The 22,613-nt window shown below is 44.2% G+C and overlaps 1 protein-coding gene across 5 annotated transcripts in view; it reads right to left on the bottom strand.

Moving 5' to 3' along the window:
* The window catches only part of matk (megakaryocyte-associated tyrosine kinase), an 84,431-nt gene that overhangs the window by 37,282 nt on the left and 24,536 nt on the right, over positions 1-22,613 (bottom strand). For 4 of the 5 annotated variants that reach the window (XM_063032674.1, XM_063032675.1, XM_063032672.1 and 1 more), the window contains 2 exons: positions 2,251-2,313; positions 772-885 (listed from right to left, as the gene is read on the bottom strand). In XM_063032674.1, coding sequence (XP_062888744.1) covers positions 772-885; positions 2,251-2,259 — 123 coding nt within the window. In that variant the 5' untranslated portion in view covers positions 2,260-2,313. Of the gene's footprint in view, positions 1-771; positions 886-2,250; positions 2,314-8,098; positions 8,118-22,613 lie in introns of those variants that run through there. The other variant, XM_063032676.1, reaches the window with a different exon arrangement.

The raw sequence follows: 22,613 nt of genomic DNA, 5'->3' as shown, positions 1-22,613 counted from the left end.
GCATCTGCAGAATCTCTGTGCTTAGCATTTCTGTAATCCTATCTCAACCACCCATTGGTGTTGGACATTTCCATGTGTTCATTCTAAACTCTCAAGATCCAGGTTGGACTCTTCTCCACCTTCCTACATGTCCACAGTTTTGAAATCATTGCCTCTATTTTTTAAAAAAACTTGTTATTTCCCAGTAGCTCCTCACTTTTCCCATCATCTGGCAATCCTTTGATTCGATTCGGATGTGCAAATAGGAGAGCTGGCTCAAACAACTGGAGTTGGGATCTCCGAACAGGGATGAGAGTGCAGAGCTCATTGGAATGAATGGGGTATTTGACAGGGATCTATGAATGGGAAAGTTGATGGGATGTGGGAAAGGAAGAGTTGATGGGGAGGCATGATTGGGAGGGATGCACAGATTCTCTTTGGAGTATTCGGCTTATTTTGAGAGGAGGCCGGGCTGGAGTTAGGGAAGAGGAAGGTATGATAAATAAAAGATCTCCACAACCATTTTCTTGAGGTGGATCTCTACAAAACAAAGAGAACATGCTCAAAAAATGCAAAGCATTAAGCAAATGTTCCATTCTCAGTGCATCTCAGTCAGCACTCTTTACATCCCAAAAACCTTTCCGAACTGAATGCAAAGTTCCAATTCCCTTCCCTTAGATGCCATTTGAACCATTGAATATTTCCAGTATTTTCTCTATTTCAGATTTCTATCATCTGCAACACATGGATTTAGTATTGGAGAAGAATGCTCTTTGGTTAACACATACTCACATTAACAACCTCAATAATTGTCAGGATATCTCCTTTGCAAAATGATAGCTCATCTTTCTTAGAAGTTTTGTGATCACATTTAGCTATACATTGTGTGCCACGATCCCAGCCTTTCTGCAAAAATAAAAAGATAATTAAAAAACAGAATTATTGACTGTATCGAAAAGGAAAATGCACCACAGCTCATCCTGATTGTATTCCTTGGATGCAAGCAACTTCTGGGAAGGCCTAACACCAGGATTAAAACTTCACATGCCAAAATTTACCATCATGTGCGGGGAAATCTGTGACTCTGAGCCAAACTGCTCCTTCAACACTGGGTGAGAGAATAAACTTGTCTAAACTGCTTCTTCCAATTGTTATTCAAAACAAAATACTTGCGTATGGGCATCTGCAGTGATGTTTCCAGGTTGATAATGTGGTAAACTGGATGAGCAAAGTTACAGGTGGCAACTTTAGGGGTGTAGTGGACAGTGAGGGAGACTATCTAAGCTTGCAATCAGATCTGGACCAGCTGGAAAAGTGGGCTGAAAAATGGCAGATGGGATTTAAAGCAGACAGGTATGAAGTGTTGCACTTTGGGAGAACCAACCATAGTAGGACTTACGCAGTGAAAAGTAGAGCACTGAGGAGTGTGATAGACCAGAAGGAACTGGGAATATTGATCCATAATTCCTTGAAAGTAGATAAGGTCGTAAAGGGAGCTCTTGGCACATTGGCCTTCAAAAGTCAGAATACTGAGTTGGGATGTTATGCTGAAATGTATAAGACTTTGGAGAGGGAAAATTTGTAGTACTGTGTGCGGGTCTGGTCACCCCTACCTACAGGAAATGTATCAATAAAATTGAAAGTGTACAAAGAAAACTTAGAAGGATGTTGCTGGGACTTGAGGATCGGAATTATAAGGAAAGATTATTTTTATTTCCTCCTGGAGCGTAGGAGAATGAAGGGAGATTTGATAAAGCTATATAAAATTATGAGGGCTCTCGATAGGGTAAATGCAAACAGGCTTTTCCCTCTGAGGCTGGGTGAGATTACAACTGGCTGTCATAAGGGAGAAGGGGAAGTAGTTAAGATGAGTGGGATCATCTTCACTCAGAGGATGGTGCCAGTGTGGAAGTGGTGGATACAGGTTCAGCTGCAAAACCTGAGAGAAATTTGGATAGGTACGTGGATAGGAGAGGTATGGAAGGCTATGGTCCAATTGCAGGTCAGTGGGAACAGACAGAACAACAGTTTGGCATAGACTAGATGGGCTGAAGGACAGGTTTCTGCAATGACTCTACTTATGTGATAGTTAATCAGAGGGAAGTTAAAGGAACATTTCACAAATTAGTGCTGGACACAAAGGATATTATAGCACACAGTCCTGTTTTCCCCAACCTTTCACACACACATACATTCCGAATGCTCCAGACCAGCTCCTTTCACAGGTTCAGAGTCGATCAACAGAGAGGATACTGCAGAACTCCAACTTACCACAGACATTTCACTCCACCTGTCTCCTCATGGACCAGCTCAAAGCACAGACAAATTATTTTCCTGAGGGAACAAATGAGAAAATAAATGTGATCTACGTACATTGATTTATCTCTAATTATATTAGCTGTTAAGTGAAGCTGTTATTTTAAAATTTGTGACCACTAGCTTGAGAAACTGTGCTACTCTGTGATATAATCTGAAATATTGTTAGCATCACAAGTCAGCAAATAGTTTGCATTGTCTCCCCTCTTGCTGTGAAACAGGGACATCTCTTTTTCCCTTATTAGGTGAAATTACCAGGTGAACGAGTAGTCCTTGGGGTACTGCAAGTCTGTGTCTTTATTGATGCTTTGCTGCATGCTTGGGTGCTCCGTGGAGTGTGCTGATGCTTTTTTGCTGGTAGAGGTGGGGGGGGGGTCATTGCCTTGATGCTGCTAGTGTATGGGAGGGGGGTGACGTTCTAACGTTTCAACTGTCATTCACTCTTTGGGGCGCTCCTCTGTTTTTGTGGATGTTTGCAAAGAAAAAGAATTTCAGGATGTATATTGTATACGTTTCTGACATTAAATGTACCTATTGAGACTTATTGAATAATGGAACATTGATCAGCTACTGCAATAAACATCAACATTTCTTTAGAATTCTTAGTCTAAGTGACTTATGTAATACCAGGGAATCTCAACATAAGGAAAAACAACTTAATACAAATTCTCCCATAGCTTTTAAAAATATTTTTTGAAGACAACAACAATAATAATAATAAAACATTTCATTGTGTTCCTTAATGACCGGATCAGAATCAGAATCAGGTCTATTATCACTGACTTGCGGCATGATCATCGTTTTGCAGCAGCAGTACAGTGCAAGACATAAAAGTTATAAGTTATAATAAATAAATATTGCAAAATGAGGTTATGTTCCTCCATCATTCAGAAATCTGATGGCAGAGGGGAAGAAGCGCTGAATGTGGGTCTTCAGGCTCCTAAAGGTGGTAATGAGATGGGGGCATGTTCCAGATGTTGAGGGTCCTTAATGATGGATGCCACTTTGTTGAAGCATTGCCTTTTGAAGATATGGTACATAGTCCACTTGCTTAATCTTGGATGGTGTTAGAGTGAATATTCATGGAAATAAAAGAATTATAAAAAGTGGAAGTAAAGCAATGCAATATGGATAGCTATAAAGAAATGGATGTTTCTGACTTGTGGACCAAACGGCAAAATTTCCTAAGCACAAAATAATCTGCAGATGCTGGGGTCAAAGCAATACTCACTACACGCTGGAGGAACTCAGCAGGTCGGGCAGCATCCGTGGAAAAGATCGGTCAACGTTTTGGGCCGAGACCCTTCATCAGGACTGAAGAGGGAAGGGGCAGAGGCCCTATAAAGAAGGTGGGAGAGGGTGGGAAGGAGAAGGCTGGTAGGTTCCAGGTGAAAAATCAGTAAGGGGAAAGATAAAGGGGTGGGGGAGGGGAAGCAGGGAGGTGATAGGCAGGAAAGATGAAGAAGGAATAGGGGAAAACACAATGGGTAGTAGAAGGAGGTGGAACCAAGAGGGAGGTGGTAGGCAGCTGGGGTGGGGGGGGGGCACAGTGACATAGGGATAGGGGAAGGGAGGGGGAGGGAATTACCGGAAGTTGGAAAATTCTATGTTCATACCAAGGGGCTGGACACTACCTAGACGGTATATGAGGTGTTGCTCCTCCAACATGAGTTTAGCCTCATCATGGCCGTAGAGGAGGCCATGTATGGACATATCTGAATGGGAGTGGGAAGCAGAATTGAAGTGGGTGGCTACTGGGAGATCCTGTCTGTTTTGGCGGACGGAGCGGAGGTGCTCGACGAAGCGGTCCCCCAGTCTGCGTCGGGTTTCACCGATGTAGAGGAGGCCACATCGGGAGCACCGGATGCAATAGATGACCCCAACAGACTCACAAGTGAAGTGTTGCCTCACCTGGAAGCGCTGTTTGGGGCCCTGAATGGTGGCAAGAGAGGAGGTGTAGGGACAGCTACCGCCCCACCAGCCTCCGGATCCAGCACATTATCCTCCACAACTCCCGCCACCTTCAACCGGACCCCACCACTAAGCACATCTTTCCCTCTCCACCCCTCTCCACTTTCCGCAGGGATCGGTCCCTCCGCGACTCCCTGGTCCACACCTCCCTCCCCACAGATCTCCCACCTGGCACTTATCCCTGTAAGCCCTACACCTCCTCTCTTGCCACCATTCAGGGCCCCAAACAGCACTTCCAAATGAGGCAACACTTCACTTGTGAGTCTCTTGGGGTCATCTATTGCATCCGGTGCTCCCGATGTGGCCTCCTCTACATCGGTGAAACCCGACGCAGACTGGGGGACCGCTTCGTCGAGCACCTCCGCTCCGTCCGCCAAAACAGACAGGATCTCCCAGTAGCCACCCACTTCAATTCTGCTTCCCACTCCCATTCAGATATGTCCATACATGGCCTCCTCTACGGCCATGATGAGGCTAAACTCATGTTGGAGGAGCAACACCTCATATACCGTCTAGGTAGTGTCCAGCCCCTTGGTATGAACATAGAATTTTCCAACTTCCGGTAATTCCCTCCCCCTCCCTTCCCCTATCCCTATGTCACTGTGCCCCCCCCCCACCCCAGCTGCCTACCACCTCCCTCTTGGTTCCACCTCCTTCTACTACCCATTGTGTTTTCCCCTATTCCTTCTTCATCTTTCCTGCCTATCACCTCCCTGCTTCCCCTCCCCCACCCCTTTATCTTTCCCCTTACTGATTTTTCACCTGGAACCTACCAGCCTTCTCCTTCCCACCCTCCCCCCACCTTCTTTATAGGGCCTCTGCCCCTTCCCTCTTCAGTCCTGATGAAGGGTCTCGGCCCAAAACGTTGACCGATCTTTTCCACGGATGCTGCCCGACCTGCTGAGTTCCTCCAGCGTGTTGTGAGTATGGCAAAATTTCCTTCTCCATCCATAATTGCCCGTTGGCTCATTTTCCACTTCTTCCTCCGCTGTTTGGCACTTCCTCTGCCTGCATTGATGTCTTGTGCCTGCTTTATCCTCTGATCTCTGCATCACTGATTACATCAACTTCTGTGTGGACTGCCATGTTCCGACAAGAACTGTCCTTTGTTATTCAAATAACAAGCCATGGGTAACAAAGGACATTAAGGACATCCTGAACGCTTAAAAAGTGGGCGTTTAGAGATGGGAATAGGGAGGAGCTGAGGGCGATACAGAGGGACCTGAAAGCCAGGATCAGGGAGGCTGAAGACAGGTACAGGAGGAAGCTTGAGTGGAAACTCCAGCAGAACAGCATGAGAGAGGTCTGGAGGGGGATGAGGACCATCACTGGGTTCCGGCAAACCAGCAACAGAGAGCTGAAGGCAGTGTGGACAGGGCCAACGAACTTAACCTGTTCTTTAACAGATTTGACATTGTGGCCCCTGCCCATCCCCCACATGAGTCATCTGTTGTCGGCCCCCAACCAACACATATTCCACTCTCCACTCCTACCCCTCCTCACAGTCCCCCACCCTGCTCTCTTGACTATACCCCTTCCCCATACAAAACCACCACGGTGGGCTTCACAGTTGAAACGTCTCAACCCAAGTAAAGCTGCAGGACCGGATGGTGTCAGTACCAGGGTGCTCAAAGCCTGTGCCCCTCAGCTATGTGGAGTACTTCGCCATGTATTCAACCTGAGCCTGAGGCTCCGGAGGGTTCCTGTACTGTGGAAGACATCCTGCCTCGTCCCTGTGCCGAAGACGCCACGCCCCAACGGCCTCAATGACTACAGACCAGTGGCATTGACCTCCCACATCATGAAGACCCTGGAGAGACTTGTTCTGGAGCTGCTCTGGCCTATGGTCAGGCCACACTTAGATCCCCTTCAGTTTGCCTACCAGCCCTGACTAGGAGTTGAGGATGCCATCGTCTACCTGCTGAACCGTGTCTATGCCCACCTGGACAAGCCAGCGAGCACTGTGAGGGTCATGTTTTTTGACTTCTCCAGTGCGTTCAACACCATCCGCCCTGCTCTGCTGGGGGAGAAGCTGACAGCAATGCAGGTGGATGCTTCCCTGGTGTCATGGATTCTTGATTACCTGACTGGCAGACCACAGTACGTGTGCTTGCAACACTGTGTCCGACAGAGTGATCAGCAGCACTGGGGCTCCACAGGGGACTGTCTTGTCTCCCTTTCTCTTCACCATTTACACCTCGGACTTCAACTAATGCACAGAGTCTTGTCATCTTCAGAAGTTTTCGGATGACTCTGCCATAGTTGGATGCATCAGCAAGGGAGATGAGGCTGAGTACAGGGCTACGGTAGGAAACTTTGTCACATGGTGTGAGCAGAATTATCTGCAGCTTAATGTGAAAAAGGCTAAGGAGCTGGTGGTAGACCTGAGGAGAGCTAAGGTACGGGTGACCGCTGTTTCCATCCATGGGGTCAGTGTGGACATGGTGGAGGATTACAGATACCTGGGGATACGAATTGACAATAAACTGGACTGGTCAAAGAACACTGAGGCTGTCTACAAGAAGGGTCAGAGCCATCTCTATTTCCTGAGGAGACTGAGGTCCTTTAACATCTGCCGGACGATGCTGAGGGTATTCTACGAGTCTGTGGTGGCCAGAGCGATCATGTTTGCTGTTGTGTGCTGGAGCAGCAGGCTGAGGGTAGCAGACACCAACAGAATCAACAAACTCATTCGTAAGGCCAGTGATGTTGTGGGGATGGAACTGGACTCTCTGACGGTGGTGTCTGAAAAGAGGATGCTGTCCAAGTTGCATGCCATCTTAGACAATGTCTCCCATCCACTACATAATGTACTGGTTGGGCACAGGAGTACATTCAGCCAGAGACTCATTCCACCGAGATGCAACACAGAGCGTCATAGGAAGTCATTCCTGCCTGTGGCCATCAAACTTTACAACTCCTCCCTTGGAGGGTCAGACACCCTGAGCCAATAGGCTGGTCCTGGACTTATTTCCCGGCATAATTTACATATTACTAGTTAACTATTTATGATTTTATTACTATTTAATTATTTATGGTGCAACTGTAATGAAAACCAATTTTCCTTAGGATCAATAAAGTATGACTATGACTATGATGAGGAGAGGTTGCTGGCACCTGCTCACTACCCTGCCCTTTTCGTTCTGTTCCTTTTATTCTTGGCAGCCCATTGTCTCCTGAATAGTGTCTTCTGAGACTTCTTCCTCTTCACCAGCCACCATTCTCCTTCTTGTCTCTCTGCCCTCCACAGACTTCTCCTTGACTCCTGGAGGGTCCTGGATATTTTCAGCTGGGGGTTGGGAACTCGAGGTGGTTGGGCTTTCCAAAGTCGCAGACTGTGTTTTGGTGTTGACTGAGGCCTCTGTATTGGTGGTGGGTGTGTTGGCACTTGCCTAGGCATTATCAGTGCCAGCTTTCCCTTTTATTGCTTGTGTGTAGGTACCAGCATCTTTTAGGCAGATTTTGTAGAGGTGGCCTGCCTCTCCACAGCACTTACTACCCTAGCAGTCCAAATGGTTCAGAGGAGAAGACCACGGCAGATTTAAAACAATCATTATAATTGGAATGTCAATGCTGCAGAAGGCTCCTCAATAATGGGGAAAGACACCCACAGGTACAACTTCGGCCCTATCCACTGCATTACTGTGCACGCTGTCCAAAAAACAGGAGCACAGATGAGTGGCAAATTTGCTCAGAGGGAACACACACAAAATGCTGGAGGAACTCAAGAGGTCAAGGCAGCATCTGTGGAAAAGTAACAACAGCTGACATTTCAGGCCAAGACTCTTCATCGCATTTGACAATCTATTCCTTTCCATAGAGGCTGCCTGACCTGCTGAATCCCTCCAGGTGCGTGTGTGTTGCTTGGATTTCCAGCATCTGCAGATTTTCTCCTGTTCGCTCAGACGGATACCAAGCTGCAACAAATTAAATAAAATAGGCATGCAGCATCAGGTGATGTGTCGCAGCTACATGATATAGGAGCTGGTGGACCCCATTATAGTTCCTGGTGACTATGTCCACAGTAAGTGTTGTTTGCTCGAGGAACTCAAGCTCAAACTTGATGACCTGGAATCTGAACTTCAGACTCTGTGATGTATCATGGATGGTAAATTTAGGAGGACACTGTGTTTCAGGAGGTAGTCGCACCTATTAGATTAACTTCTACATATTCATTTTGTGGCCATGGACAAGATGGTGTGATGGCTAGTGAAGGAGGTAGACAGATCCATAAGGGAGTGCTGGAGGAGCCTCAGCCCTTGAGCTTGTCAAACAGGCTGGAGATTATTGCTTTCTGTAACAATGCAAGTGGGGCTACAGAAAGGATGAGCAACTGAACCATGGCATTGTGATTCAGGGAGCCATTCAAGAGGGTGGACAGAAGATAAATGCAGTTTAATTGAGGATAGTATAGTCAGGGAATAGATTCAATTTTCAGTCACAAGAATCAAGAGTCCCAAAGATTGTGTTACCTGCCTGGTCCCCAGGTTCAAGACATCTCATCTGACCTGCAGAGAAATTTGGACTGGGAGGAGGCGAAAGATCCAATTGTCATGGTCCATAAATAGGACTGTGGATCAGACTTTAAAACTAAATAGTGGGGGTGGGGGGGGGGGAATTTTTCCACAGCTTGGAGAAGTAAAAGAGAAGGAGAGCTTACATTAATCTCTGGAATAAATAATAAGACAAAGTCGAGAAAGAAATAAGAATTTAACTTCAGGCAACATAGAATCAAAATTGAAAAGGGTGGTGAATACAGGACTCACAGTACCATATTTGAATGCACACAGTACAGTACAAGTAAGAAGTAAGATAATCTTGTAGTGCAGTCAGAAATTAGAAGGTATGATATTGCGGTGAATCTGAGTCATAGTTGAAGAAAGATCACAGCTGAGAACTTAACACTGAACCAAAACGACCCTGATGGGAGTAATAGATAGTACCCTGAACAGTAACCAAGATGTACCATACAAATTACAACAGGAAGTTAAAAAAATGTAAGAAAGAGGCAATATTACGATGGTCTTGTGAGATTTCAAGATGCAAGTAATTGGGATTATCAGATTGGTTTTGGAACCCCATAGAAGGAATTTGTAGAATGGTCAAGAGATGGCTTTTTCAGCTTGTAATTAAGCCCACTAGGGAAAAGGAAATTCTGGATTGGGTGTTGTGTAATAAACCAGATTTGATTAAGGAGCTTAAGGTAAACACTGACATTCGGTTTTCATCAGCTATATCATTTGCTCCAAAATACTGTTCAATTCATTCAGTATACATCACTCAGTTATCCGTTGTGCAATTGAACACATCTATCTTTCTGGTATAGCCAGCCATTTCTGCATTTTTAAATATGTATTATTATTATGATTTGGCACTCAAGGTTTATGAACCTGTAGCTGTACTTGTTGCTTGTTAATTTCATCTGTTTTCTGCCTTTATTTTAATTCGAACATCTCTCTCCCCTTCCAAAGAATAACATGCTGTACTTCAACAGGTAGGTAGTTGCATTGTGGTTGTCTTGAAACTTCCTTGTCAGCAGTGTTATTTTTTGTATCTCCAGAAACTAATAGAAAGAAAAACATGGGAGCCTGTATATTTGGCAACTGTGTTTTTCCTTCCCTTTAAGTGAGGCACTCACATATAACATGGTTTCATAATGACATATGTAATTCACGTAATTCCTAAATATAACCCATAGTGTATTATGTAAACAAAGAATGCTTAATCAAACTATATATTTACAATATTACTCAAATATTACTGAAATTTTGAATACACTACAGGAAGGAATTATCAAAAGTTATAAAAATCGATGTTCTTGCTGTCAGGTTGGAGGCTACCCAGAAAGAATATGAGATGTTACTCTCCAACCTGAGAGTGACCTCATCGTGACAGTAGAAGAGGGCATGGAACAACATGTCAGAAAGGGAATGGGAAGTCGCATTGAAATGGGAGGCCACCCGTAAAACCCGTGCTTTGTGGTGGACAGAAAATAGGTGCTCAACAAAGCAGTCCCCCAATCTACATCGGGTTAGGTTGATGTACAAGAAGCTTCACTGGGAACACCTAATACAGTAGACAATACCAAAAGACTCACAGGTTAACTGTCGACTCACGTAGAAGGAACGTTCGGGACCCTGAAGGGTGGTGAGGGAGGAAGTGTAGCACTTGTTGTGCTTGCAGGGGTAAAGCACCTGGAGAGAGATCAGTAGGGAGGGACAAGTGGACAAAGGAGAGTGGCAGTGAGGGAAAGATGTGGACAAGTTAAATTGGCAATCACCAGCCAGAAGATACCTTCAAGGATGGTTTTGAACCAGACTAGTTTGCTATAATCTCTGTAAGATGAATGTTTTATAACTATAATATGTGAAGCTAATTGCGTAACATATTACCTTCTCTTATCCATTGATTTGATTAAGGAATGGATAATTACAACAGAAATCTTTTTTTAATTGAAATAGTGTGCTTCTAAAGTAGACTTTCAATTGGTAACTAAGCTGTTTTTTCTAATAATATCTGAGGCATCTGGAAGAGAGCGTTTTCTGAGTCAAAGAGCCACGGTCAGCAGGGAAACAGACCGTTCAGCCCAGTGTCCAACCTTACTGAAGATGATGGGCTAAGGTGCCGAGAATTGGACATAACTAATGGCAAAATGAACGGGAGAGTAGGTAAAAAGCAAGAAGTGGTCCTTATTAATGGAAGCTGGAGAGGAAGGAAGCTGAGGAGGCAAAGTGTTTCATGTATGTAACTGCGACAGCATTTGGAGAATCTGAGATTCCAAACAATAGACGTACTGAAAGGCCGTGAAAGAAAGCAAAGTGAATTCTGAGGTGATCTACCATTTGTGGAAGCTTCATTCAGTCAACAAGACTAGTGTCTCTATCAGAACGACAAGGGCTCTGGTTCCACTCCATCAAACCTATGTTGATGATTCAGGGAAGTACCAAGAGGATTTATTACTGCTGGAGATTCTGACTTTAAGCTAAGATCTCATCTGCTCCATCAGATAGATTGGTTTGATGAGCGGTATTGTTAGCCCTGGTGTCTGGGTTAATGTATATGCCTTACTTTTTTTATTTATTCATTTACCGGATGTGGGCGTTGCCAGCATTTATTGGCCATCCCTAGTTGCCCTTGAGAAGGTGGTGATCAGCTGCCTTCCTGAACCACTGCAGTCCCCGAGGTGTAGGGACACCCACAGTGCTGTTAGGGAGGGATTTCCATGATCTTGACCTAGTGACAATGAAGGAATGGTGATGTTTCCAAGTCAAGGATGCTGAGTGACTTGGAGGAGGATTTCCAAGTGGTGGTGTTCCCAGGTGCCTACTGTTCTCGTCCATCTAGATGGTAGTGGTCGTGGGTCTGGAAGGTGCTGCCTTAGGAACTTTGGTGTGTTGTTGCGGTGCTTTAACAGATTAACTCTTTGTGGGAGCTTGCTTTGATCAAATAAACTGTCGCATTTCCTACACTACAACAGCAACTTCAGAAACAGTCTGAAGTCATTATTGAAATATTGGAATTGCAACAGTTTAAATACATAGGAGTTTTGGAGTGTCCTATATAGGTTGTAAAAAGTATATAAATCAGTATCTTAGTATATAGAGAGCTTATTAACTCTGAATAGTTAGCTCACTCTTGCTTACTCTCAATCAGGTCAGCAGCCTTTCAAAGAAACTGAAAATAGTAATTGAAAAAAATCTAATCATGGGTGGATGAAGGAAGTTAAAAAACAATGTTAATTGCTTTCCTTAATGCTGTCTAATGAGCCTTTTATGTTTCCTGCATGCCGTGAAAATTACGTGCTGTTACAGCGGTAGGACCAAACCACCCAGTATGAATGTGGCTCCAAAAAGTGATGTTATCTCCCTCTTGAAAGCTGGACACACACAGAAGTTTGTTAGCAAAGCTTCCTAGGGACAAAATTACCTCCAAGAGCAGAACTTGGTATCAGATTCAAAGATTTATCTCACAGTACCAAAATATCGTAGCAATCACTAAGAAGGATGCCCAAAAGAGGGCCTGCTATGAAGGAAAACAGGAAGAACAAGACATCTAAAGTTAAACACTGAAGGGGCACCATGGGAAGAGGGATGTACAGATTCTGAAGGGTTCAAGCTGTTCAAAATGTGAGTCTGCCTTCAATATACTGCCGTTGTGGGCTGTGTATTCCCACCTTTTCTGAATACATTTCACTTGCAAGATATGCACTGCTGGAGTGGGTCCTTTCAGGTGTTCCAGCTGCAAGATGTGTCAATGTTGTCTACTTGTTCCAAGGTGAAGGAGGCACAACTTCTGTATTTTTCAATGAGGTGAATCTAGGAAGCCAAGGAGCCACTTTGGCTTTACTATCTCACCCTAGTAAACTCCTAAAACATTTTACATTCTGCTTCTCTCCAAGCCGCCCTGCATGTTGAAAGTTTAACTCACCACACAGTCTCCTACTTGAGATATCAAAACTGTGGAAATACTTCAGCAGTTCACCTTTCAAACAGTGGGCCCTTTTACAAACAACAGGCACTTAAAATACCACAGCTTCCTGATATTTTTTTTTAATCCAGCACGAAAAGATTTCACATTTAAAAAGCAGAAGCAGGTCAATCGTTTCATAAGAGATAGATTTTCAAAAGATACTTGAATATGGGCTTTGGGTAGCTCTGTGGCACAGCTAACAGAACTGCTAGCTCACAGCTCCAGTGACCCAGGTTCCAATCTGACATTCGGTGCCGCCTGTGTGGAGTTTGCATGTTCCCCCGTGGCCAAGTGGGTGCCCCTGAAGGTGCTCTGGTTTCCTCTCACATCCCAAGGCAGGATGGTAGGTTAACTGGAGTAAATTTCCTCAACTATGTAATTAAGTGGCAGAATCCTGAGGGAACTGATGGGGAAAGTTAGGAGAGCAGATTACATGGAAAATTAGTGGGAATAGATTGCTCTATGAGCTGGCATAGCCTGGATAGTCGGAAACATATGTCCTAAGAAAATATATTTATTATATGGTGTGGTAAAACAAGAGCAGGTTATTATCTTGAAAGCACAATGGAAGATATAGTAGATTTCTAGCTCAAAATAGCATTGCTTTTTTGAAAAGAGAAAAATAGAAATAACTTGAATTTATGAACTGCCTTTTAGGAGATCTCAAGATGCCTGAGAGCCAGTAATACATTTTTGACATCTAATCACAACGATATAGACCTTTTACACTTAGTAAGGTTTCAGAACAGCAAGTTATACTGAGCGGCAAATCCTACAGAAGGCAGTGAATTCGGCCCGTACAGCACGAGTAAAGCCCTCCCAACCAATGAGCACATCGACATGAAACACTGTCGTAGAAGTGCTGCACCCATCATCAAAGATCCTCACCACTCAGGCCGTGCTCTTTTCTCACTGCTGCCATCAGGTAGAAGGTACAAGAGCCTCAGCACTCGTACCGCCAGGTTCAAGAACAGTTACTATCCCTCAACCATCAGGCTCTTGAACAAAAGAGGGGGACTACACTCATCTATTGAGACGTTCTCACAACCAATGATCTCACTTTAAAGACTCTTTATCTTCTTATTTCATGCTCATATTATTTATTGCTCTTTATGTATTGTTGCATTTACACAGTTTGTCTTCTATGCTCTTGATCTTGTTTACAGTGACTGTTCTATAGATTTACCAAGAAAGAATCTCAAGGTTATATGTGGTAACACATATATACTCTGATAATAAATTTTACTTTGAACTTTGAACTAACTACTTGTTAATCAGCTCCAATAACTGAGAGATTGAGAGATAAGTAGAGGGCAGTAAATCTTTCTTCTCTTTGAACATTACACACTTTGTTCTTGAACATTTGAACATTACGTCCATCTGAGAAAACAGCATAAAGTATCACCGGAAACCACCCCAGACACCTTCAAAGACAGTCCCTGCCTTCTCTTTGCCGCAGCTTCTGTGCTTTGCTTGTACTGCAAGGGAACCACGTGCTCTGACCATATACCCCAGCACATGTCCAATTTTCCGCAACTTAAATCAATTGCAAAAGCTGAGCAAGCTGTTGTAAAAAAAGGGTAAATTTTGTTTTCGAGTCACAGTGGCTGTTATCTATTAGGGTGGGCTTGAAGTGTGATCATTCTGCCTATCCATGAAGCACAATTAATGTCTGAGTCTTACTGATGGAGTTTCTAGATGCCACGCTTTAAATTCATCTTTTCAGGAGTGAGTATTACTGGCAAAGCCAGCATTCATTTCCCATCCCTAACCCCCCTTGGGAAAAAGTTGGTGAGCTACCTCCTTGAACAAACGAAGGGCAGTAATTCTTTCTTCCTTTTCAACATTACGTACACAGAAGCTTTATGTCTATCTGGCAAAACAGAATAAAGTACGACCTGAAACCACCTCTGGCACCTTCAAATATAGTCGCTCCTTCTGTGACATCACAGAAGGTGCTCCTAATGTAAACGTAATTTTGCTGGATCAAATAACAACAGCACAAAAAGATTGTTACTTATCTTTCCACCTGTTTATTTCTTTGAGCTCAGCCGGCGAGTGAACTTGGACCCGACATCAGGAAGAGAACCTTTCTCATCTCCCCGGCGGTTCTACAAGTTCACTGCCCAATGTCAGAATTGTCAGAAGTTATAAAGCTACCGATACAAAAGAACAATCAGATTGATAACCATTCCGGTCAAGTCAATGGACTATTGATACAGAGAACAATTGGTTTGATAACCATTCCAGTCAAGTCAATGGACAACTGATAGAGAGAACAATCAGTTTGATAACTACTCCGGTCAAGTCAATGGACTATTGATACAAAAGTGCAATCAATTTGTTCAACACTCCAGCCACCTTAATTAAAGAAAAGAATGTCCTACCTGGTTTGCTGGAGCCACAACTTAATTACAAAGATAAGAACATCCAACTAATTTATGCTTTAATTAAGAAAGGAATGTTCTGTCTAATTTCCATCAGGTACTGCTTTTGTCAAAACCAAAAGGTGTGAAAAGCCCAGAGACATCTGATGTGGATCTGGACAAACTTTAATTATCTTGCTCAAAAGAAGGCAGCTGTGAGACATCACTCAAACACACTGCAGTCACAGACATAGTCAGTACTGAATCCATTGTTTACAGGAATCTTGAGAATCCCCCTTTCCTTTAAACTTTATCACTACGGTGCAATTTGGTTGGGAGTTCCAGGATTCAGACTCGGTAACAGTGAAGGTACAGGGAAACATTTCCAAGTAAGGACGGGAAAATCAGCAAGTGGTGATGTTTCCAAGCTCCTGCTTCCCTTGTCCCTCTTGCTACTAGAAGTCATGGGTTAAGGAGACTCGGTCATTGTAAGCTACACGAGTAATTTTAGCAGGTTCTGCACATGTACCCACTGCAGTGGGAATTTAGAACATGAAAGTTTATCACAGTGGATCTGGTGTAAATTAAATGAGTTGCTTTGTCCTCAATGGTGTTGAAGTTTCACTCATTCACACAAGTGGAGAGCATTCTATCCTCGTTTGCCTCATAGATGGCAGAAAGTGTTTGAGGCATCAGGATGTAAGTCTATTGCCCCAGGAAACCAAGCTTCTGACCCCCTCTCATACCAACACGAGACTGCTCCAATTGATTGTCCATCAATGGGGACCATCACACCGCCAGATGTTAATGTGGGGAATTGACAATGGTCATGCCATTGAATCTCAAGGGTAACCTTCTTCTGTTAGACATCATTGCCTAGTAGCTTGTGACATTTAGGGCCTCATGTTGGCCTATGCCAGACATAATGTCAAACTGCATGCTGATACATTGCTACATTCACTGAGGATATAAATGTACACTGCACAATGCACCTTACCACATGATGGGAGAAGGGTCATTGATGAACTAGCTGAAGATGGCAGGGCCTTGGACACTGTTCTGAGGAACTCTGATGCCCTTAGACTGGAATATTCTGCCAACAGACACAACCATCTTCCTCTATGAGGCAGGACCCCAACCATTAGAGCATTTTCTCCTTCTGACCTCCTCACCAATAATGGTGCTAGTTCACTTTTCCTGGCCAACTGTCCTTTCCCTTGGTCTAAATACACCACTGTGTAACTGGGTGTTGGACAAACTTCAGATAGTCAGGGTGTACAACCACACCTCCCTCCCTATCATCCTCAGAATGTATGCCCCAACAGAGCTGTGTGTTGACCCAGTTGGTGGATACTCTGTTCACTCATAACTCCAGGAGGAGAAGATGGCGACGCGACGCAGCACGCGCGGCCTCTCCGGTGAATGATATCGGTATTTGTCAAGTAGGATGCCGTGCACAATCCTGATTTGATGGAGACAGCCGTGAGAAGCACGGAGGAACATCTGGAGAAACTTCTGAAATGCCCGCTTCGCCGCCACTGCTACTGTGCGATCGAGAATCTCCGGAGGGGAAGGTCCCAAATCCTCGGTTTTGCCTGGTGCTTGGCAGCCGGGGCCGGGGTCGAAGCGCTCGGCAGAGATGGTGCTCAGTGCTTGGTGTTGGAGGGCTGGTCGGAGGCTCAAAGTTTTTGGACGGACTCAAGAGTGGGCTGTGGTCGGGTGTTTCCAGAGTGCTGCATCGGCAAGTTTGCGGCACTGGAGGCTCATGGCAGGGAGAGTTTTCTTGCTTCTACCGTCTGCGTGAGATGATGGGACTTTCGAGACTTTGAGACTTTTTTTTCTCCGTGTCCATGGTCTGTGGTCTGTTCTTTATCAAATTACAGTATTGCTTTGCACTGTGGTTAACTATATATGTTATAATTATGTGGTTTTTGTCAGTTTTTTAGTCTTGGTCTGTCTTGTGTTTCTGCGATAAGATACTGGAGGAACATTGTATCATTTCTTAATGCATGCATTACTAAATGACAATAAACGAGGACTGCGCGTCCTCATAATCTAATCTATAATAATCGAACAGCATGACCAAACACCCAAGTAATCACATTGTCAAATTTGCCGATGACACACCTGTGGTTGGGCTCGTCACCAACAACAATCAGACGGCAGGTTGGAGGAGCTCAGGAACAGGTTCCAGGCAGATAACCTCCTCCTCAATGTCAACAACCCAAAGGAGATGGATATTGACTTCAGGAGAACTTGCACTGTCCACAACCTTCTTTATATCAGCAGCACAGCAGTGGAAACTGTGAGCAGCTTCAAACTCCTGGGAGTGCACATCTTGCACAACTTCTCAAGGTTCCAGAACGCTTTCTACAGAACCAAGAAAGCTCACCAATGCCTCTACTTTCTGAAGAGAGTTGGTCTATGCACATCTATACTCATTCTGCAGATGCACAGTAGAGAGCATCCTAACAAGCCACATCACCGCATGGTACAGAAACTGCACAATGGCAAACAGGGAGGCTCTACAATGGGTAGTCAAAACAGCCCAACGCATCACCAGCACCAGCCTACACGCTATGAAGGACATATATACAGGAACGTACTGGAAAAGGGCCAGGAACGTCATTAGGGATCCCTGCTCATGCACTGTTTGTCCCACTCCCATCAAGGAGGAGGCTACATAGCATCCACGCCAGGACCACCTGACTCAAAAACAGCCACTTTCCCCAAGCAGAATGGCTGATCAACACCTCCACCCACTATCTCATCCCTCCACAACTCAACCACCACTAATTCATCATTCTACTGTCAGTCACATTACGCACAGACACTCCTGGGCCTAGGGTCACCTTATGGGCATATATTCAATCTATGTATATAAGCAATCTTTTTTTAATATTTATTGCATTGTTTTTATGATTGTGCTCTTTATCTTATCGTTTTTTTTGCGCAGAGTGACAATTATTTTGTTCTCCTTTAAACGTGTGTACTGGAAACGACACGAAACAATCTTGAATCAGGTCTCTTCGATAGCACACTCAGTGAAGTTTTGCTTTAATGTCAGTGCAGTCACTCCCCATGGTCTGTTTGCAGCCATGAGGTCAGTCACCCAAAACGGACATGGTATGCAGGTTATTGGTAAGAAAATGCACTTTATTGCATTGTTGGTGATACCTTCCATCACGTTTGGTAAATGAGAGTCTACTAATTAGACAGTATTTAGTTAAGCTGATACAGTGTTGAAACTTTAATAGGACAACTTGGCTGGAGGGACAACTAGTTCCTGATCATTCTACTTCAGTCCCACATTTGAGATGTTGTCTGGATTCACAGTTTTTGCTGCATCTCAAGAGGAAGCAGTGATGAAGCATTTATTCTGCACTTCTAGCTGAACATGGCTGCTGTTTTGCTGTTATATACTGCGCTCTGCCACCATGTGACCACTACAGCCTGGCAAAAGTCACAACTAGTTGCCGAGCGCTGGTCTTCAGTACCGCAGATGGGCTGTATCCAGAGCTCTCAGCCTGTCCTTATCTCACATGGCTGAGACTGACCTCTGTGATGGAGAGAATTGCAGGAGGAAGCAGAAATTAATCAGCTTCTTTGGCATTTCTGGTTTACACGGTTGCAAACACTTCGCTCTTGATGGTAGCACCACTATTGTTGAAGGTGTTAGCTGTTTACTTGTCCACCACACTCCTGGACTGACGAGCATTGATCTGCTCCATTTTTTGCAACAGCTCTGCCTATAACGTGCAGCTTTTGCTGATGAGCATTCACGTACATCAGGGATGCAGCTTTATGAGAACGGTACCTCATTAGTTAAGGGGTCCTGGTGCTATCCATCTGCACTCGTCATTGATCAAGGGCTGATTCCCTGGCTTGAAACACACGGCAGACTGAGGGCTACACTGAGCCAAAAGGTCACACGTTGTGGTGGAGAACATTTCTGCTGCTGGCGACGAATCATAGCACTTCAAGGATGTCCCGTTTTAACCTGTTCTGAATCTGTGTCATGTAGCACAGTAACCGTGACTCACAGTATGATAAGAAGCTGGGACTTTGTCATCTCAAGGACTGCGTGGTTACTTCTACCCTTGTAGAGCAGACATACTTTCCACAGGTGGGCTGATGAGTAAAAGATGAAGCTGATTTTTCCTCGTGGCGATTTGCTCACTGTCTGCTTTAGACCCAGCTCTTGGTTAATGAGGAATGCTGAAAGACAGCACTAGGGCCCAGTCTGGCAGCAATGTCTTTCAGAAATCAGGCACCTCTACTCAGAACTCTACCTATGCCTCTTATACACCTCTATCTCGTCCTCCTTTGCTCCAAAGAGAAAAGCCCAAGATTGCTCAGTATTTCCTTGAAAGATATGCTCTCTAATCCAGGCAGCATCCTGATGAATCTCCTCTGCACCCTCAGAGGAAAGGTGAGATAGGGGTCAATGGTTGATCATGGAGGAGCAACGGACTGGTACTCTTATTCAAAGCAGAGCTGGCAAGGTATATCACATACTGGGTTAACCATCACACATTGGTGAAAGGGGGCAGGCCATGATACCCCAGTGCGCTCACCAATCACAGTGTGGATTCCAAGCTTTGAGAGTCACACTGCACAACTCTAAAGAGCAGAACTGTCATCTTTGCATGGCTATTTTTGATCATCAGTTGGGAAGGAATGTGAAACGCCTCCTCAGTTTCAACTGCCCACAGAAGTTCATCAGCCAATCTCAATGAAGGCTGGTTTTATACAAGGGTGTCTCTGCCCCCATACTTTTCTTAGACTTTGACATCATAATGTAATGCCTCACCTACAAACAACCTCCTGTCATCTTCAGAACTAATGGGAAGCGGTTTTTTTGGCTATGCTCCACACCCAAGCTCACTTGAATATCAGGATGCCAGAATGCGGGCTCTTGGTTTTTCTTCATGTTTTGATACTGAAATCCAACTCATCACCTCAAGTATATGAGAGTATAGGCATTACACCCAACATCTATAAGACAATGGTTCCCTCCCAGCATGCCCCTCCTGTATCAGACTGCCTTCAGACAATAAAAGTGCATGGCAAGATCCTGGAAAATGTGGACCATTTCCCACCTCTCAGCTAAGGTGGACACTCAATAAGACGCCTGTTATAGGAGTCATACTGGACACACTGGAGGCTGTGGTAGAACAAGGAAACCTATTTGAATATCCTGGCAATTCCAGACAATGTTTCTCACCCTCTGCATGTCACCTTGGCTGAGCAGTGGAGCACTTTTAGTCATAGACTTAAGACAACTGCGCTATATAGGGTCATTTTTACCCTCGGCCATTAGGCTCTATAATGAGTCAACCTATAGCCAGGGAAGTGATGACCCCCTCCTGTTAGACTGTTTGTGGTAACTTATTTTTTTATTTTTTCTACGTCTCTCCGAATATTTATGTCTGTGCGTTTGCAATGCTACTGTCCCACTGTAATTTCCTTTGGGATCAATAAAGTATCTATCTTACCTATCAAATGAAATTGTTGCCAGTAATGAATATTGCCTTCAATGTATTAACTCAACTGTGATCAATTGAGGCAAAGACTATTTGAAGATCAAGACCTCAGACTTGGTAAAATCTCATTGCCCAGTGGGCAGCAGTGATCTCTGTCCTACATGTTCCTGAACTGGAGAGATACCACCACTGTCTATGCAGGATCCTTCAAATTCACCAGAAGGAGAAATGATCCAACATCAGCATCTGCTCCCAGGAGAACACCTCCACTGCTAAAATTAAATCAGTTTTCCTTCCAGTGAATTTGCAGGATTCTGCATAGACAGTGGTGGCTTCTTTCTAGTTCTAAAGACTTTGTCAGCCATAGCATTCGCATGCTCACGCCAGGCTCCCACAATAGACATGTTATTTTGAGCTCTGCGATGGGAAAATACGGGTGGGCAAAGCAAAAGATTCAAGCATGCGCTAAAAGCCTCTCTGAGGAAATGAACCTTCCCTCGGCTGCTGTGAATCTCTGACCCACGAGCTCTCAGGATGCTGTTGGGAACCCTGAAGTCATGCATTAGGAGCCTACAGAAGCCTTGTGTAAATGCTGGAAGCAGCATAGCAGTTCAGAGATCATCTCTTCAGCTGTCCCATTAGGTACAGCCTGTTCCTTATATGGACAAGACCACAGTTCTCACAGTGGCCTCACCAACCACCTCAGAACCAACAAAACTAGAATGGAAACAAATCACTCCTCAATCTCAAGAGACTACTGTTGAAGAAGACTTTGAATCTAACAAACATGCTTGCATAAGCACCACAGATCTCTTTAGCAACAAGAAGTCCTACGCAACAATGGTGAGGAAGTAGACTTGAGATACAGGATCAATTACAATCTTACTAAACACTGAGATTTGAAGAGACGCATGATTTTCTTATGGTCTCGTGCAGAAGGATTGAATGGACAAAGCTTCCAAATAATGCTTTCGATCAGATGATCAGAAATCACAAGTAAATTGATACTTTGACAGAGGAGATCAAGCTTTGGTGAAATGTTATCGGACTAGATCTCAAAGCTCTGTGAAATTTGAAGCTGGTCTAACAATTTTCCTGATAATTGATTGAGGTTGGATAAGCTGGGTTCTGGCAGGCTACCCCTCCAACTCTCTCTGAATAGGGTGCTATGTGCAGAGTGACCCTACAATTGTGTAGAGAGGAAAGAGGTGGGGAATTCCTCAGCGTAAAATGGAAGTATGTCTATAGAGCACCGTTGTGGATCCAGATTTATATTTGATGGTACTTCCAAATGATTCATCCCTAGTTAGGTAGATTGTCAGGATATCAAAGTAGAGACACGAGAACATGGAACATAAGAAAATAGGAGCAGTAGGCTACTTGGCCCCTCAATCCTGTCCCAGCATTCAATACGATCATGGCCGATCTGCTTCTGTGCTCCTTCCCCACAGCCCTCAAGTCCCTGATTTTTCAAAAATATATCGACTCCCACTTTAAAGATACCCAGTGATGCCGGCTTCACAACCCTCCAGGACAGAGTGTTCCGGAAAAGCACTAGCTTCTGCACAGAGTTACTATGCTCCTCAATTTGAAATGGCTGCCTCCGAATCCTGTATCTATGTCCCTCATTTGAGGTTTCCTAGTAGAGGAAACAAAAGTCATTTTCTAATTCAGGAAAATGAAGTCCTACTAAACTACATCACTTTAAAGGTCAGACTATACAAATAGGTAAACATTAGGGATAATAGTCCATGAAACAATTGTAGAAATATCAAATAACAGGAAGATGTAGAAACTCAGGTATTTGGATTTCATAAGCAATACTTCTCTAATTTTCCATCCCTTGCTTATATTGCCTGATATTGTTCCTTCATTTGTACATTGTGCAGATTACCTGATTGTCACACTTCCTCAAATATTGCATTGATTTATCTCTGGAGTTTTTCACCTTCATTGCTCTCCTCTCCTCCAATAACATTAGACTTCTAAAATTCTCAGAGTGGCTAATCCGAATTCACCACCGACT

The sequence above is a fragment of the Mobula hypostoma genome, chromosome 24 (assembly GCF_963921235.1).
Source record: "Mobula hypostoma chromosome 24, sMobHyp1.1, whole genome shotgun sequence".
In the NCBI taxonomy this organism is placed as follows: domain Eukaryota; kingdom Metazoa; phylum Chordata; class Chondrichthyes; order Myliobatiformes; family Myliobatidae; genus Mobula; species Mobula hypostoma.
The sequence above is the reverse complement of the archived record's forward strand: the minus strand, read 5'-3'. Positions and strand labels throughout refer to the sequence as shown.